At 31.3% G+C, this 13983-nt stretch overlaps 1 protein-coding gene across 5 annotated transcripts in view; it reads right to left on the bottom strand.

The window, feature by feature from the left end:
* LOC100166936 (serine/threonine-protein kinase MARK2) overlaps positions 1-13983 on the bottom strand; it is a 51334-nt gene that overhangs the window by 5669 nt on the left and 31682 nt on the right. Inside the window, exons 3-17 of one of the 5 annotated variants that reach the window (XM_008189267.3) lie at positions 8379-8618; positions 8247-8300; positions 8111-8159; positions 7882-8018; positions 7764-7820; positions 7537-7672; positions 7260-7480; positions 7033-7132; positions 6779-6906; positions 6418-6715; positions 6142-6276; positions 5932-6040; positions 5559-5678; positions 4358-4567; positions 1904-1942 (exon numbers count right to left, since the gene is read on the bottom strand). In XM_008189267.3, the coding sequence (XP_008187489.1) occupies positions 1904-1942; positions 4358-4567; positions 5559-5678; positions 5932-6040; positions 6142-6276; positions 6418-6715; positions 6779-6906; positions 7033-7132; positions 7260-7480; positions 7537-7672; positions 7764-7820; positions 7882-8018; positions 8111-8159; positions 8247-8300; positions 8379-8618 (2033 nt within the window). Of the gene's footprint in view, positions 1-1903; positions 1943-2689; positions 3564-4357; positions 4568-5558; positions 5679-5931; positions 6041-6141; positions 6277-6411; positions 6716-6778; positions 6907-7032; positions 7133-7259; positions 7481-7536; positions 7673-7763; positions 7821-7881; positions 8019-8110; positions 8160-8246; positions 8301-8378; positions 8619-13983 lie in introns of those variants that run through there. The other 4 variants (XM_008189266.3, XM_008189269.3, XM_008189268.3 and 1 more) reach the window with 4 other exon arrangements.

Genomic DNA, 13983 nt, shown 5'->3' with positions numbered 1-13983 from the left:
AACACAGATAATGTTCTTACCATCAAGTTTCATAATAGGTCAATTCGCTAATTTTTTTAAATTAACAGAACTAAACGTAATATTCTGAGCAGAACACGTGTAACTCCGTCAATTTAAAATTTATAATGAATTGACATCTTATAAAATCTAAAGGTAAGATTATCATCAATACTCTATTCAGAATAAGGTTGAACAGCTCCGCGAATGTAGACTGAGACGCCGAACAGTGCCTGATCCCCCCATGCGATGGCTATGCTTTCTCTGATTGGCCGACAGTCATCGTCAGGTGCCTATGCTAACGCTTTCACCGATGTCCGGATTGTGTTAGGGATACACGGGAAAAACATGTTTTGGTTGACCGAGTGGTTCTATCTTATTCTGAATAGAACAGGCAACCTCAACCTCATGAGCTTTTTATTATATTTCAATATTAAAGCAAGTTATGAGTATTTTAAGATGTACAATTTTAAATTTTAAAATACTCATAATTCACTTTAAAATTAAAATATAATAAAAAGCCCATGAGGTTGCCTAGATAATAATCTTATCTTTAAATTTTATAAGAAGTCAATTCACTCTAATTTTTCAACTAACGGAGTTACTCGAGTTCTGCTGAGCGTAAAATTTACTATCATTTGCACTAATAAGACGCGAACAACACATGCAAGTATCGTGTGATCTTAAAGAAACCTTTCAACTTTTGAACTAATAATGGAGTATTTAATATAACAGCATGCCTTTGTTTTAGTTTTCATATTATTAATATCATGTAGTATTCTGGTTGAGCCAAATCAAGGATCCAAAGATATGTCATAAACCTATCACCTTTCTTATATTATTTGATTAAATTCGTTAACCAAAGAAAATATGATTAAAGTTAAATAAATTAAAGTTATTCAAACAAAAATTCTAACAAATAACCATTAAAAAGTTATAAGATGGGCAGTAAATGAAATATAATAATATAACATTGACATATTGTCCATTATTAATAATCATTATTATTATTTATTTTTTAATGTTAGGTAATAACAACAGACTTTTCAGTTTTAAGAAAAATGTATAATAATTTAAGCATTCCATTATAATCCATCATTTATTTTATGAGGAATTTATGAGGTCACTCATGGATATTACAATTTTTTTTACATTTACAAACAGACTGTTCTAGAACATGTAATTTTATATTTTAATTTTAAGAAAATCTAACGATTCAATTAACAAGTAATTCTATAACTATCAAAATATAGAAAGTAAAAATAAAATAAAAAGTTATTGAATTAAGAGCCATTGCATGACACGAAAAAGATTTTTCTAAAAAAAAATACAAATACAAATACAAAATAAAAAAACACAACCATGAATGAATAATTTCAACGTTGGTGGTTTGTTTAGTTATTATTTATTCATACAGTTTAGCTGTCAAAGTTAAAATTTGAATGTGTACAGGACATTATCTTTGAAGTACTGATTTTTTGCGAGAAGTGGATACAGTGTAATGCTCAAATGAATCCACTTTTTGAATAAAATCTGTATATCATGACTTATCAGACATAAAGTCACCAGTGTATATGAATAATTAATATTTAAATAATCACAAATAAAGTAAAAATAGATTTAGTAAAAACTGTTAAAAACAAATAAAGATAAAGTAAAAATAAATCAAACAAATTTTAGAAACCTAAATAATTTTGTTTTTATCTTAGGCAAACCAAGGTTTTGGCCAACATTATGTATAGTACCTTGGCTCACCATTGTGGTATTATAAAAAGGTTAATTAAAAGTTTTGAATTAGATTACAATTATTATTTACTTTTTGTTTTAGTTAGCACAATCTAAACAATAAGTTAGTAATCGATTGGACTAGCCTATGTCAGGCAAAATTTGTTTTGAATCTACATACCTAACAATATTATTTTTGGGCAGATTTTGATCCATTGGCCTGAAATAAAATATAAAAAAAACTAATAAAATAAACAAAACAAAAACATAAACATAAAATAATAAGTAAATAAAATAAATCATAATAAATGTGAAATGACAATTTAATCCATAACACCTGATGATAACTTAAGTGTACACATTACACAAATTAAACAGATGAACAATCTATCCTAAGGATTTTTAATATATATTTTTGTCATGGCATAACAGGATATATGTAATTATTTATAAACTTTATACTAATAGATGGAATATTATACTAGTTCTCATAGAAACATGACTGCGCTGTTTGGATATTACCGTATTACAAAGCGCATGCTCATTAGATAGGTGCAATATTATTATACTATAGTATATAATGTTTTTATACAATTGCGCATATGCAGTCAGGCACAACTGGCATCAATGTTGGCTGTAAAACTGTGTGGTATTGTACCACAGCTAAAAATGTATTTAATATTGAGAAAGATCATCTATTAGTATAAGGTCTATTTTATCCATCATAAACATAAATGTTTATATATTATTGTTATGCATATTATATACACAACAAATTAAATTAATATTTCATAAGTAATTCATGTTGTAATAGTAGTTCTATGCATCGTGCAGCTGCCATGCCAATTTATAGAGGCAAAATAATGTGTAGATTTACACTAGTGTTATAATTATATACACAATTGATTTAAGGTATAACATACTCAGTACAAAACACTTTTGGTGTGTTAACTTAAAAAAACAAATGTATGCCACATATCAAACAATTTATTACAAATCCAAAGACAATAACATTGGCTTAAAAATAATGTTTGTACACTAAGGAATAATTATAACTAATAATAATAATAATGATAGTAATAATAATAATTATAATAATAATAATATATGTATCATTGTAGTATACAGTAATAAAATATAGGCCAGAAAACGATTAAAATAATAAAATACATAATTATGCAACAGTTATTCGGGGACTAGAAAATACATAGAAAAAAAAATTGTTATTGGAAATATATTATATATACATATATGAATATTTGTTTAAAGATATAGTATATATGTATATAAGTAGTTTAATTTCAATTTAGAGTCTGTAGAGATAAGTAATACATATACTATCTAGTAATAATAATATAATAAAACACAATGACAAATTATGTCTTATGCAGTTAAATTAAAAATAAAATAAAATTAATATTACAAAATGCAATCAACATAAATTATGAGGTTTAAACGAGAATAAGTTATTATTGATTTGACTGGACAAAAATGTAACTGTTGATTATAGTCATTTGGAACAATATAAAATGTATCCATATACAATTATACACATACACGCACGCACACACGCACGCACACACACACACACACACACACACACACACACATACACATATTTATACACAAATATATAACTTTAAAACTTTCGGATCTAAGCATGTCAACGGCGAGTAGCGGCATCCCAGCATAATTGTCTCAAAATAGTTAAGTGCCTGCCTGCCCCATTTTTGCTTGTCTTCTTCATAATTTAGTGGTAGCATGCGTGTGATATATGAATGGATATGGATGTATGATTTTTTTTATTTGGTATTTTTGTTTCATATTAATGGGGAGTGGTCCTGCACACATATACACAAAAAAGCATCGATCACAAGATGGAAAAAATGACAGAAACATAAAAAAATTTAATAATAATAATCTGTGCAGGGACCGTATCTGTGTGAAAGCTAGCCAATAGATTATTACGTGTTAAAATTTATGAATAAAAATTGTTTTTGAGCGCTGCCTTTATTGAGACAATTATGCAAGGTTCGCTAATAATACATGTATATATGCAAATCATTAAAATTATTTAATTATTGAATGATATATGGCACACAAAATTGTCCTAAATATGCTAAATAAAACTTAAAAAAATATTATAATAATAATTAAGACAAGCTTTCACAAGTAAGGCCTCTGCGAGTAAAATGCAATCACTGTTAGTAAGTATATAATAATTAGTGGTTTTTTTCATTGCAGTTTTAATTTTAAAAAAGTGGAGAAGTGGATGGATGTTATATTGGATTTAAGTATATAGAATAATTTTAGAGTTATGAAATTATAATGCAAGCATTAAAAATAGAGTTTAAAAACAATAATAATTTAAAATAGGTTAAATTGATTTTAAACACCTCACTTGTTACATAGGCCTTACAAAAATTAAATTGAATATGTTAAAAAATCACTTAAAAAAAATTAAAATATAGTTTAAACTTTAAAGTATTTACTTCAGTGACCTATGTTTTCCTTATTTAGAAATATATGGAAAATGTTTAATTATAAGATAAAGAATTTTCAGGATTTTATAAAATGAAAATTATAATTTAAGGAGCAATGAGTTTTTAATATTAATATATAAGTACACACTTACCGTTTAACAAACTTGGATGATATTTTTGAAAAGAATGATGGCCTTTGCACAGATGGATCATGTGGGCTGCCAGTATTGTTAGTAGGTCCAACGCCTGTGTAACCTCTATGTCTGTTTTGACCTGAATGGAAGGTTTGGCGACTAGGCACATTTCTCGGGAATGGCTGTCGGCTATTGACTGCTGGTGATGCAGGTGATACAGTAACACCCCTATATAATCAATAAGTATATTAAAATCATTATAAACTAATTATGTTCTCATTAAACATATTAATACGCTTACATACACATCCACACAAGTACGAGCAAGAAAACTATAACCGTACAATTTGATATGACAGTAAAATTAAAAAACTGATTATAATTTAAAGACATTACTGTCATAAAAAAAAATAATAGAATTTTCATGGTTAAACACATTTTATATGTGAAAACATAAATTAATTGTCTGTTTGTACCAAATGTATTTAAATTACCAACAAGACAATATTTTTTTAAATAATTGCAATAATTTAAAATATTGCATTATTTAATTACAAGGTTTTCCAGTTTTTCAATAATAATGTCGGTTATCAAATAATTTTATGCAATAGTTTCATTCATAAGATGTCAGTTTGTAAAAAGCTATAAAATGACAAACACTCTTCGTAGTGAAATTGCCAGTTTCTTCCCACTATTTGAAAATTAGTAGTAGCAAAACAATAATACAAAATCATGCAAACCTAACTAAATCATTAATAGTTTTAGAAGCTTTCTTTTAATGTTTAATATATTATTAATTTACTATTGAAAATTATTAACATAGCAATGAGGTTATTAATTTAAATAATCATTTATAAATCCATGATTAGTTAGAAATTTAAAAATTAATAATAGTTAGCAATCCAATTAAATTGATGTATGAACAACACATGCATGCACAAATATTTAAGGCTAAGAGTAGTATTTCCATAGAATGTACATTTTGCACAATTTAGAACTATCCCAAAGTAATAGGAAGCAGCGCAGAAAATATATTTTATTTTACTAAATGGATTTTGAAAAGAAAAACTCTAGTCGTAAAGAGTATTTTTGAGGAACAATATGTTCAAGAGTTTTCAAATGTTTAAAATGCGTACAATACACAACATGCATTTGATACGTTCTAAAAGACAGTATAACAATCTAGCCACAGTTATAAAATTATGAACGGGAGGAATACCTCGGGTGGGCAGGAGGTTCTGTGGCATGTTCTGTGGCACTAGACACAGAAGCAGATTTGACGTGACCTTTGGATCGTGTATCTCCACATCCAGAACCAGAATTAGGTACAGCCAACGCACTAAACCCGATTACCAATGCATTGCAAACATTAATTCAAAATTATCATCTTACCACCAATAATAATGAATAGAATAAAATGAATAAAATGAATGAACAAATGTTTATATTATAATAACGGAATATTAATCAGTGTTAAGGAGAAACAAGAAAACATAAATAAAAAGTTATTTTACATAACATTATTATGATTATTATTATTATTATTATTATACGAGTGTTCATTTTAAGTGTGATCTTTGTCAAAGGTGTACCTTGCTGGATCCATCACGGGAGGAGTTGAAACAGCTGCTTTAGCATCATAACTAATTGTACTCCTTCTACCCACTGACCCTCCAGGAGCCATTGACCGTTGTTTTGTTCCTAAGAAAACAATTAACAGTTAGAACAGGAATTGCTTGCTAAATGTTATAAAGAAGTATAATAAAAATGTAATCAGTAATAATAAATACAAGTAGACATGCCTATTATATTTTCAGGTCTAGAATTTAGTCGAGCCGTATTTTCTTTGATGCTGGCCGCGTCAATAGTATTTTGACGCTTGAAATTAGTACTTGGAATGGCCACATTATGATTGTGATTGGTTGAATTGGTGGTACCTAAAAACACTCATTTGTCAGATACAATAATAATTAAGGATAACATAAATTTGTTTGAAACAACATAAAAATGTTTCAGGCAATTATGTCATTGGTTTATGAATTCAAATATTAAAAAACTTAACAACACTCAACTATTACTTGTTTTATTTGTTGAGTTATGGGTTGTTTGTTGATTGTTTGGCGTATTATTGGTAGCAGGAACATTGCTAGAATTTGGATGGTTTGTGGTCAAAGCAGAAGTCTCACCACCAGATGAAGCCCTTCTGCTAGGTTTGGAATTGGTAGCAGATATTGATCTATGCACACCTCGATGTGATGGTGATTGATTAGTATTGTTCACGGCCACTACATTGTTGGTGTTATTCACGCCAGGATTTGGTCCGGTGATTCCTCTCAAAGATAATGAACTACCAGATCGAGAACCATCACTTTCAGGCTATATGGGACAAAATAATAATTAATAAAATCAAACTCTATTACTTAAAACACGAATACTCACATCATTTGATTTTCTTCCTAGTAACAAATAAGTGGCAAATATGTCATCATATTTAGCTTGAGATAAGCTCTCTTCTATTTCTCCACGGCTATAACCCATGCCAACTAATATTTCTGTAACTCGACAGACTAGAACAATACAAGGAAATTAGGGGTTTAAATATAAATTTTAATTATACATGAAGTAAATACACATTAAACAATTTTAAAGTTTAATAGCTAATAGTGACTTTGAGGCATTGATTGAAGATATACCTATTCGTTTTGGTTCTTTGAAATCTTGTTCTGGTTCTACATAAGGTTTTAATTCATCTTCCTCGCAACCCAAGTTCATCCATTTGTCTTTCATGATGACCTATAATACATTTTCAGAATTATAAACAATAGTAAAGCGCAAATTGAAGAATATTGTTTTAATCTAAACGATACACTTAATCAAGTTCAAAAAATATGTTTGGTTTACAACTAAAGGTATATCTTACTTCTAATGATGCTCTTTTAAGTGGATTTAAAACAAGGAATTTTTTCAATAAATTTTCACAATCTGTTGACATGTAAAACGGTATTCTATATTTGCCACGCAATACTCTTTCTCTCAGCTCTCTTAGGGTAGAACCGTCAAAAGGCAAAGAACCGCTAACCAAAGTATACAAAATAACTCCTAATGACCAAACGTCTACTTCTGGGCCATCATAACGCTTTCCTGTAATAAATAGTTTTAAAATAAGGATTTTCATTAAAAAATACAAACCATCTTACCTTGGAATAGTTCAGGTGCAGCATATGGAGGACTACCGCAAAATGTATAAAGTTTACCACCAGGTGTGAACTCATTGCTAAACCCAAAATCTGCTATTTTTATGTTCATTTCACTATCCAGTAATAAGTTTTCAGCCTGAAAAAAAAAATGAAAATTTTAATTAGGTACTTCAAGGATATAAATGGTAATAATAATAACTAATTACTACAATTCATGATTTAGTTACCTTTAAATCTCTGTGTATGATTCTTTTTTGATGGCAGTATTGGACTGCTGAAACAATCTAAAAAAGACATGATATTTAACACATATTTTTATTTAAACTGTTTTACTATGGTACACACTTGTCTAAATTTGGCTCTTGCTTCTTTTTCTCTCATGCGCCCGTGTAATACCAAGTAGTCAAATACTTCACCTCCACTAGCATATTCCATAACTAAATATAGTGTTTTTTCAGTTTCTATAACTTGTAATAATTTAACTAAAAACAAAACAAAAAAAAAAATAATTAAATGCAAGTGACTTAAGAATAAATAGTTAGAATTGGCAATATTCCTTGTCGACATTATTCACCTATATTTGGATGGTCCAACATTTTCATTATTCTAACTTCTCTAAAAAGCTGTAAGAAAAAAAAAATAAATACAATAAAATTAACTGATTACATTGTACAAGTATTTAGCTTTAATGAAAGTTAATAATAACGTACTTTTTGTAAACTTCCTGGTAATAATTGAGTTTTATCAATGATTTTAATCGCGACCTACAAACAGACAATTGTTACAATTTCCAGTTGGCTGATTTTATGACATTATTATACACTTAAAAAAATGAAATTTACCTCCTTCCCAGTAGGTACATGTTTGGCTAGTTTGACTTTGGCGAAATTGCCTTTGCCGATGGTTTTGAGCAGTTTGTACTTGCCGATATGCGGCTCTTCCGATGAACGGCTGCGAGACGATCCGCGTGTACTTGTCACCGTGGAGGCACTGCTGCCTCCACCTACTCCTCCACCACCACCTCCAACTCCTCCTCCTCCACCTCCTCCTGTGGAACTGCTATTTGTGGCCGCATCACTGCCCTGTAAAAAACAAAGCGGGAACAAATTGAAAACACAACTTTTATATAGTACACGTTTCACAGATAATGAACTGAATAAAAAATCTAAACATCGACTTATTGGATATGTACAAAAAACAATTCATATGGGTAATTTTAAAAATAACAACAAAAAAGCGTTGTCGTCACGAGGACATATAATATGTACAATGGCTGACGTACCCATTATCTATATCTGTGATAAATATATGTAATAAAAACCTAATAACATAACATCATATTATATACGATGTACGGAGCATGTTTTTCGAACAATCGCCCGTGTGACGCTTATTTTATTCAGTTTATATATATTTTTTCATTATACACACATTCCGCCGTAACGTTTTATTTTCGAACGATGTTTTCCCCGTCCCCACGCTGCACCATCGTAAATATAATTTTCCGCAGTCCTGTACGAACGGAAAGAAAAGTGAAAGCGCTCCGCGGAAAAACGTACCAACAAACAGCCTACCCAGCTACAATGCACACGTCGTAAGCACACGCGCCCCGCCGAAACCTGAAAGAATTACAAAAAACGCTCGTTCGGACACGCACACGCTAAGGTTATGGACGTATTGAATTGCGTAACATACGCGAAAATTCGATACGGAGGGCAACTGATCTCAACTAGCTCTTGACGGCTCAGTTTATGAGTTGTGGTCGGTATGAGGAAATCGGTTTCGACACGCCACGGCTGCTGAACTGAAGGAAAAAAAAACATTGGGCTGTTGCTACCCAGCCTAGCTATATTTGGTTATGTTTGTCACATTGCGTAATCACGAGTGACGTAGGTATATTATATTTTAAGTATTAGTTGTACGAAGATGATTAGACATTTAGTTTTCAGGTGTTCATAAAAGCGACGTAAATACGATTTGCCTTTTGCCGGACGATTTTATAAATAAATCCATGAATACCATGAAATTATAATTTTTTTTACATTTTTGTGCAGGTAAAACATTTTTTTCTGTATGGATAAATTTTCACAGGTAAAACAAAATTCAGCGCAAAGAGGGAGTCCCCCTTATAATGGGGGACTTGGTCATCCCAAATCTTTGTACTATGTAGTTCTTATTCGAAAGACAATTTTAACAATAAGATCACAATAATAACAAGTCACACCACCATTACCGAAACGTCACCAAGATTTCATCCACCACAGAGTTTAAAGCACCGTAATTCGGAAGACGGCGGTGCATTGTTGCAAAGAAGAATGTCACGTAAATACGCCGCCGAACTCTCTGCAATTTCATTTTATGCACGATATAGGTACCTATGATGCGACAGACTACTACGAATCCCGTTAAACATACTTAAATAGATATATTTTTGTACATGCGACACTCCGATGGGACAACTGCCGGAAGAGCAAAGAAATAGAGGTTAACGGAAAAACAAAAAATTATACTATTGTTTTTATTACTTGTTTTAACGATATAATATAGTTATTGTAAAAAATAACGTCAGTTAATTTTTTTTTTAACAATATTTTTAAATAAGTTACAACGTCTGTAAGATACGCGCGCACTCGAAACAACACGTCATTCAATACAACGACAAGCCGACATGATTATATTATGTGGGTAATGAAATACCAATTTCAAATATTACAAGCAGTATTTCCTTTTTTTCCATAAATATGTTATAATATGACATACGTACTAGACACGTAATATATTATCGATAATATACAGAGAAATATCGATCATGAACATCATAAGCTTCTGCAGCTGGCGTAAGATCGCCTCGGAGGGGTGATACATTTATACAGCTCCTCAGAGGTGGAGCGATAACAAACATTAAGAGTAACTCAAAAATAAAACAATTAAATATGAATAATGGATAAATACGTTGGTATACAAGAGATATACATCCGTATGTAAAACAAGAAAAAAAGAGATAATATCGGAAACCGCCATACGACCTAACCAATCCATTATACTCGTTTTCCGTCGGTACGTCGTCGACTTATGAATAAATGCACATAAAAAACCACATAAAAATAAGAGAAAATGTCATTTTAAAGTACGGTTTTCGGTGAATAAACGATGAGATGATGTACAAACGGCATGTAATAATATTATAATACATATCCCTCTTCACATCGGCAGTCACCAAGTCGCATTGTGTTTCGCCATTTCGCCTACCTATGTTTTATTATTTTTTTTTGTTATCATCGAGCGAAAACGTCTTTTGACCGACTTTCCGTGAACAATAATAATAATTATTATTATTATTATTCCGTTTCGTTGGGATGTACACAATACACAATGACGACACACGCCTAACCTTATCCTGTAGGCAGAAACGGGTTAGGTGGAGGGGGGCCTTTGTCCGCCGAGAACGATATTATTATTATTATAACGACTTAAACACAATGATCGGAAAGGCCGAGCTGCACACGGGGAAAACTATCTCAGGAAAACTGCAGGGTGGCCGATCGAGCGTTTCGTGAGTTACATTATAATATTATATACACACACCTCACCACGCAAGGATATTATAATATTATATAATAAGTAATAACAATTATTATTATTATTATTTTTATGCGTTGGCACCGTTGAGTAAAACCGCGTAACGAAGCGGCACCGACACACTTCGGTCGGTGGTGTCATGATAATTAAAACATTAAACGCATTATATCATCACGATAATCGTTCTTGTACGCGAATCGTATGTATACTACGGTTTTATGTTTTTTTCATACAAATTTTCGAGGCTGACGATAGTGTATCGCACTCGCGATAGTAATTTGTTAAACATTCGGCACAACGAAAGTAACCAGACACTGGCGATTTCGCCACGTGCCCGAGATAACGACGCCAATGATGATGATGATGACGAATAGCTATGGTAGAACGCACTGCTAATTATTGGTAATAATAATAATAATAATAATAATAATAGTAATAATTATAATATTATTATATACACGACACACGGTTACGACACAAGTCGTATTAATCGGCAAATGAGGTAATAATAATTAATATTAGGCACCAATAACATTAAATTAACATTTTACACGTCTGAAACGCGCTCTGGAGACTTGTCGACTTATCGCGACGGTGGCCGTGGTGGCAGGTTATAAGATATAGCGTACACGATGTCAAATTTAAACTCTACACACCACAGCCACGACTGTCGCCATCATATCAGAGGTGTGAACACAAACTAGTTAGAAGGTTTTACTTGACTAGTTTAATTGACTGTCAAAATAACTTAGTTTTATTCAGTTGATTTAGAAATAATCTATCAAGTTAAAATGAAATATTATGTTTTTGACATTTCTTGTCTAAACGGTTTGATACATTAATAAATTACTAACGGTAAGATCGTCTAATACTTTAAAAGTAATTTTTTTATTGCAGATAGAGTAAATATTTATAGTTTAACATGATATTATCTAAAATATACAATAAACAATAAAAATATCTATTTACTTTAAGAACATGCTTGTGGTGGTGGTAGAGTTAGCAAATTTTTATAATATGCCTTATTCAAGTACTGAAAAAAGCCATATTTGTAATTTTTTATGCATGTAGGTATACGATTTCCAATCGTGTAAAAATTTTAATATTTATAGGCATGAAGTTGTAGTATTTAGGACCTAAATAGTCTGTACATTTTTGACCAAACGACTTTTTAGAATAATCTATTCAGAAATAGAACGCCCTATTTTCTCTTCTCTCTCATACACTTTTCATATTCAGGAAAGATTTAAAGTTTCAATTATATAGAAAATAATAGACAATTTCTAAGCTAAACTTATATTATTTTCCATATTAACTTCCAACATAACGATCCTGTGTTTACTTGACTTAATTTGCAATAACTTGCTCGTATTTAGATATTAATATATAAATATGGGTAGAACATGCCAAACAAATCGTCTCAGATTCTGAAAGGGAGTGGCCCCTGGCATAGATCTCTACCATATTCACTTTGGTGGGTCACGTGGGTGATTTCCACCCTATTTACATCGACCGGATCAACAATACAAATATGGTTATTGTTCAGACGTAAAACAATGAGAATGATTGCGTTTCTTCGGTCTTTCGTGTAGCGGTTACATAAAATAATATTGAAACCAATTTCCTAACATAAATTTTAGAAGAAAATTCTGGAATATTAGAGTACGACGAACGATGATGAGCCATTTCGAAAAGGTCATGCAGTGCGAGACGAAATAGGCGTCGTCTGACGAGAGCAGTTTGACGACGACGGAGGCGATGTGCACAATATAAGTCGTACACACACGTCGCGTCGTATCGATTTATTTGTATTGCAGTTGGTAAAAATAATAAAATTAGTCATGGCAGCGCGCGTCCGTGTATTATGCATCGCACGACGTCACGAGTCGGACGACAAACGACCACGTCTTTTTATGGATATGTTAATGAATCACACCGCTCTTTTACGGGGAGCTTACGCACGACGGACCACGTATATTATATACGTATTAAAATATTATATTCTCTATATTATTCTCGGCGTCGACGACGAATAAATAAATAACACGATATTACAATATATGGCTAGGAGAAGAGCGATTGAAAGAGCCGATCCGACGTCTTAGGTATGTATCATAGGCAGAGATGGACCGCGTCAATATATAGAGATAGGTTGGAGGTGTATAATATATATATTATATTATACTATAATAATATTACAGTGGCAGCGTTTTGAGAGACGTCTCTCGATGCGTGAAAGTCTCGAGTGATTTCCAGCGGTTCGACGAACCGGTTACGGTTGTTTTTCGACGTAACGCGAGCGTCGTTTTTTATTTGTTTAATTGTATCAATTTATAAATGTTTTTTTTATTTATATTATTATTATTTAGGGATATCACTAATTAATTATTTATAACGCCGCAGCAGAGTAACCGGATATTATTTCATTACAAAAAGCTATTAGTAATCGGGAAACAGTCGATAGAAAAGGTCTTGGTGAAATAGTCACCCCGAGTCTCTAGGAAAGTCACAAAAATGTGTATCGTTAATAGCTTATTAATTTCGTGTCTTATTAATGTTGATATGCTAAAAATATTACCTTTTCTAACATAAGAAAATAGATATTTTAAATTTGATCATTATCATTTATGTCAAAATGTTTGTACAACAACTATTATTATTTATTTTTTAGGGTATCGATATTACGGTACAACTAAATACAATATAATAATAGTATTTTTGTCGGTAGTTCAATTTTTTTTCAGCATTCACCACTATTTGAGTGTGGTTTCTAAATTACAAAGCAGAGCCCCCCAAGACGGCCCTAGTACACACGCACGCAGCTGACGCGATAGCGTGGTTCGATTTTGGATAGAAATTCCTCAGAGG

This window comes from Acyrthosiphon pisum, chromosome X (genome assembly GCF_005508785.2).
Source record: "Acyrthosiphon pisum isolate AL4f chromosome X, pea_aphid_22Mar2018_4r6ur, whole genome shotgun sequence".
NCBI lineage: Eukaryota > Metazoa > Arthropoda > Insecta > Hemiptera > Aphididae > Acyrthosiphon > Acyrthosiphon pisum.
Note: the sequence above shows the minus strand (reverse complement) of the source record. Positions and strands in the feature narration are given on the sequence as shown.